General features: G+C 36.9%; 1 protein-coding gene across 1 annotated transcript in view; it reads left to right on the top strand.

Annotated features, from left to right (window-relative positions):
• The first annotated feature begins 954 nt into the window (after window positions 1–954).
• The window catches only part of OTOG (otogelin), a 108761-nt gene continuing 103907 nt past the window's right edge, over window positions 955–5808 (top strand). Inside the window, exon 1 of the mRNA XM_009328550.1 lies at window positions 955–1036. Within this exon, the coding sequence (XP_009326825.1) occupies window positions 955–1036 (82 nt within the window). The remainder of the gene's footprint in view (window positions 1037–5808) is intronic.

The following is a 5808-nucleotide window of genomic DNA, read 5'->3' as shown; positions in this document are numbered from 1 at the left end:
AACTTGGCTAAGCGGGTCTGCTCTTCTGTTTTCTCAGGTAGATGATATAGACTGAATCAGCTGTTGTGATTTGATGTATTGCTGTTTTTTTTTTTTAAGGAAATGTAAATATTTAAGTTTTGAAGAACTCTTCAAGGCACCTTTATAGATCAATGCTGATACTGCTTTCCCTTCTGCATGATAGTACATTTTACATGACTGGTTGTTTTGTGTGCATTAAAACCACAAGTTAATATTATTTCCTTAAAGCATATTTTCTGGTATGGAAATTATTTTCTGAGTAATACACAAATTATCTTGGCTATTGTTTAATATTCTCCACAATTTTTCTTTGAGAAGAAACAAGTTATACATGCTCAGGTGCTGTCCTATTTCTTTCCATCATTAAAATGCTTCCTCTAAGATGGGTTCTTTGTACACCAGTTTCCTTGAACCTGGGCATTCAAAGCTGCATCTTAAAAAGCAATTTCCAAAATACTATCTACAGTACCTCTTTGTACAAATAACTGAGTTTATACCTAGTCCCACTTCTCTGTAAATGGAGGAGACAAGGTCATAAATTTGTAAGTAAAATGCTAAAACTTTGCACTTGCAAGAAGATGGGAAGGAACTCGTATATTCACACCTAAACTATGCACCATCCTTGGGTAAAATGGTGTGAAAGAACGTTGTTCCTCCAATTGACCTAGAAGCTGTTGGATGACTAGTGACTGTGACTGATTTTTAAGCTGTTAACAACTAACCTGCGGGTTCTTTCCACCCCCCCCCCCCCCACCCCCCCCACCCCACCCCCCCAAGTATTGAGTTCTTGTTTTCTGATAACTTTTTAGTAAGCCAATATGAAGCAGTGAGCTTACTAAAAATGGTAAATTTACTGATAGACCGTGAAGAGATTTTTTGAGGTTTCTTGGTTATAGATGCTGATTTCTTCATTCTTTCTGAAAGGTGTCTGGAATGGCAGTTTCTAATGCTTCATCTACTACGATATCCTTATCTCAGAACAGGAAACTTCACAGTATGAAATGTGGACCATCTAGTAAGTTACTTATGCTTTTATGTGAAATAACTTCAATTGTCTGTTATAGTCTGCATCATTTAATTATTTTTGTGAAGAAAAAACCCTAAAATAGCTAATACAGGCCTTCAGGGTAAGGGAGCTCTACCTTGATTGGTCTCAAAGGACTGTTTAAGAAATCTTTAAGAAAGGGAAGAACAAATATAGAAGGAGGGAGAATGAAATGGGTATCAAGTATCTCATGCTAACACATTACATGTCTAAGCTTTTAAAGGAGGATGTAGTTATGATGGCAAGAATTAGGTTTCATTGCCCTCTGCAGATGTAATAGGATAAACTTCCTGGTTTCTTTCTAACTCATATTTCTATGGGGCAAAAATATTTCATAATGATTTTCCATTTCTGATGTATTTGCTTTGGCAAGACAATGTTGCTGGAGACATGCTTTAAAAATTATTGATGATTGCCCATACTTGAAGGCAAATAAAATCAAGATTATTAAGCTCTTTAAACAATGGAATACTTAGACTTGGAAGTTTCCTTTTTAAATCCTGGTAAACGCTGTGTGAGAAATGGAATCCATTGTTGTCTGTGTGTGAAAGACATATTAAAAACAAAAGAACAACCTGATCTGCTTTGTGCAAGAGTTTCAGTAACATGCTCTAAATGCTTAGAACAATAGTTTCGTTTTGGCCCTTCCTATTTGAAGAGAGATGCAAGCTGCTATAGCTCTGCCCATGGACTGGGATTTGCACCAATCTGAGGATATATGAAATAGTAAAGCTTTTTTTTTTCTCCTTTTAAACCGACAAGGTAGGTTATCAGCTTCTTTCTCCAGTTTAGTGATGTCTCTATGGAAATTATTCTATGACATACACAGAAAACTGATTATAATGGACTTAATTTCATCCTATTACAGTCAATTCTTGTTGCAATAACATTTTTTCTTGCTTCCTATAACTGTATACATAAACCAACATGTTTTACGTGGAATTTTTGTATGATGGGTGCGTCATTTATTGTGCAATAGTTCTCTTTACCTTTGTGTTGTATTAGTCAACTGAAAGCAGTTTAGAAAGCCATGTAATGTCTTAGATGTCAATGGAACAAAAAAGTTGGTATAGTACAGGTAAACACCAAGAGATAAATTCTTGTGTTAGTTTCTTGTACCCAGGAATATGGGATTTGAGTTTTGAAATGTTTATCAGAATAACTTACAGCAGTTAATGCATAGTTTACATAGCTGTTAAACTTGTAACTTCCTTCCACACAAATCTGTCTTTCATGTGAAGTAAAAAACCCGAAGGAAACACCCCCCCACACTCCCCCAACCAAAAAACTTCGGAGCTAGCACATATTAAGAACCTGGGACAGGCAAAACAAATTTTTTTTAGAAGTAAGTTTCAATCTACTGTTGAAAATTCCTAACAGGTTAAACACTTCAAATTTTCTTGTGTTGAAATGCTGTAGCAGGCATGAGTCTTTAATGTTTAAAGTCACTGTTACTATAGTAAGATACTTGTCCCTTACAGTGTGTGTGTGCTGATTTCAAAAGATGCACCAGAGCAGAAAATCTGCAGCTAACTGGAAGGCTCTTAGTATTGGAGGATTAAAATTATATCCTACTCACTCACCTCAGAATCTCAAGAAGGAAAATTTTGCATCCTGGTGTAACGAGAGCTCTGTCCTCATTTCAAGGCTGTATCGCATCCTGTTGAAGCCTGTATCACAGAAAACTTGTGCTGTTACAGGCAGATGCTTTCAAAGACTATGAAGTTGAAAGATAAAAGATAACGCAAGAAATATTTGTTTTAGTTCTCCCATAGTCAAAAACCTCAAAGCTTTCTAGAGAAAGTGTGCAATGGGGATTATGCAGAGTTACAAAATATAAAATTTGTAGAATGTTGACAGCAAGTTAAAATGTTCAATTTTAAGTATACCTTCTAGTCTTTTATGCATGGCTCTAGGTCTAGTTGATGTTTCTTGCAAATTCTTATCCTAAACTACTTTGGTTTTTTTCACTTTTCCATTTCAGAATAAAATTTACTGATTTGTTTAAAAATAATTGATCTTTTTAGTAGTTTGATAACCTTCAGGCAGACCTCTCTTCTATGCTTGCATAAAGTTTTTAAAATATGTCATCTTTTAAAGAACCTTGAAAACTAGGAAGTCTTTGTCTATTTCTGTAAATGACTCGCTGGAGCTCTGAAACTGTTTGGGCCAATGTTGGTAAATATGTGGAATCGTAAGAACTGAGGGAACAGGCTGGACCTTGTACCTATCTAGCTTAAGTAAAACTTGATCACTTTAAGATCTCTAAATTAATCTTTCATGCTTCAACTTTTCTGTCCAAGTAAATCTAATAATGAATATCCTGAAAGGAAACTTGTCTTCAGTGATTACCATTAAGACATGGCATGAAAAATTAAAAAAAAAAAGTAACAAAATACAGAATTCCAACACTAGGAAGTGCTTACTGTTTTACAGAAAAATACTGATAGGAAGGTCCACATCAGTCATAAATCTTCAAGAATTAATAGTGTATTGATGATAATGGTGTATTACAGTGAGGTCAAAATTTAGTTGGAGCAACTGGATTGACGTGATGGTTAAAACAAAAATCAAATATTTCAAGGTTGATGTGCATAGTAATTTGAGTAGTCAGACGTGTTCTTGAATGTGTTGGCTTGCTTTCACTTTTGTGGAAAAAACTTTAATTTAGATGTCTCTCTGATTTAGTATCTTTACATGGGATACATGTAAAGATAGTATCTTTATATGGGATACAGATAGATGCTTTCTTTGCAGTTACCTCTTTGTGCTCCAAGGGTAGAGCTGTTCTTTAGTGACTGCATCTCACTTCATGCTGAAGGACTTCACATTATATAAATTATTTTCAGCTATACTTGTTTTATTCCTAATAAACATGTTAGAAGATCGCAGGAACAAATCATGGGTGAGCAAACCTGGACATATAGTTGGTTTGCTACCGAAATAAGTTCAAGAGATCTTAAGTACTCGTTAGAGAAGTAGTAATGTAAGAAGGTGTAATAAACTAAGTGGGCACATAGATGCATACCTACAAAATATATTGCGATAATAATATTTCAAAATAAATGCTTGTTTTGATGAAGATGCAAGATGCCTTTGAATAGTTACCATATGAAATTGGCAGAAGTTGTTCTTGGAGCCCAGGTGAAGAACACTTGAAAGGCCAACCAGAGTTGAGCGGGACTGTACTGTATTTCAAAATGGATTTTGGAACTTCCTCTTGTCAGGTCTATGTGATGCTGTTAAAGCATCTCTTTTTCAGACAGCAACAACAGTAATAACCCTGTGAAGCTTGGACACTTATTTCCAGAAACACTTGCAATGAAATGCAAACAGGCTAGATTACAGTCTCACCCTTTCAAAGGCTGTGATAAATAATGGGTATGAGGTTATGAGGTTCTGCTACTGCTTATAGGGTGCTAGCTCTGGCCTGAAGGCTCTCACGGCCTGACACTGAAGAATTAAGAAAGGGGGATGAACTCAATGGAGGTCCAGGTGCCCAAGGGATTAAAATAACCCTATCCACATATTGAGTGGGGTTGCAGCCTATTCAGTAATTACCAGATGGTTAGAGTAGTTAAGCAATGAGAGGAGCAGAGAAGAATTCAGTCCTGCATTATAAGATGATCCCAAGTCTTCACCCTGTTGAATAAGGAAGGAATTTGAGACAAGTTGCTTCATGGCAACAATGGTCATATTATCAGAGTGACTTGCAGGTTGTAATGGCATCACTGGTTAGAAATCACATTATTACTTATGCGAGTCGACTCATGTTACTTAGGCCTACGACTTTCTGCTAGAAAAGTCTCACCAGTTTTCAATTTCAGATTCCAACCCAATGCACTCAACTGGCATAAAGTCAAAAGAAAAAGAGGAGCTAAGGACTTCTTAATAGAGGTCACTTTCAGGTAAACAAAGGACACAATATTCTTCCATAACCTTTCCTAATTTTAACCTTCACTTAGTCTTGCTGTTTGTTCCATTTCTGCAGGTGTTACGATGTTTCTCATATCCCTAGGAGAGATCTAAACTTGTGATATGATCATATGGATTAGCTTATTTAGGGAGCTTATATTCCTTTAATGACAAAGATCAGAGTGAACCCTTTGTTATAGGATGTTTATTCTGGATACCTGAGGAAGTATTTCTGTGTTAATTGGGCAAATTGGATGATTAAAGGAGGCCACATTGTTTGTAGTAGGTAAGATCACTAAATGTGATCTGAATCAACACTATATTCTTCTCATTATCTGGTTAAGTGTAACTAATCTTTGCACACAGAGCTTTTCTGCACAGTGTTGTCGTGGTTTAACCTCAGTCGGCAACTAAGCACCACACAGCCGCTCGCTCACTCCCCCCCCACCCGGTGGGATGGGGGAGAGAATTGGAAGAGCATAAGTGAGAGAAACTCGTGGGTTGAGATAAAAACAGTTTAATAAATGAAATAAAATGATAATAAGAGTATGATAATAATACACAAAGCAAGTGATGCACGGTACAATTGCTCACCACCTGCCAACTGATGCTCAGCCAGTCCCCAAGCAGTGGCCCCCCCAGCCAGCTTCCCCCAGTTTATGTACTGAGCATGACATCACATGGTATGGAATGTCCCTTTGGCCAGTTTGGCTGTGCCCCCTCCCAGCTTCTTGTGCAGCTCCAGCCTTCTCAGTTGGTAGAGCATGGGAAGCTGAAAAGTCCTTGGCTAGTGCAAGCATTACCTAGCAACAACTAAAACATCGGTG

The sequence above is a fragment of the Pygoscelis adeliae genome, unplaced genomic scaffold (genome assembly GCF_000699105.1).
Source record: "Pygoscelis adeliae isolate BGI_AS28 unplaced genomic scaffold, ASM69910v1 Scaffold166, whole genome shotgun sequence".
Classification (NCBI taxonomy): Eukaryota; Metazoa; Chordata; class Aves; order Sphenisciformes; family Spheniscidae; genus Pygoscelis; species Pygoscelis adeliae.
This window is presented reverse-complemented; position numbering and strand designations above follow the sequence as displayed.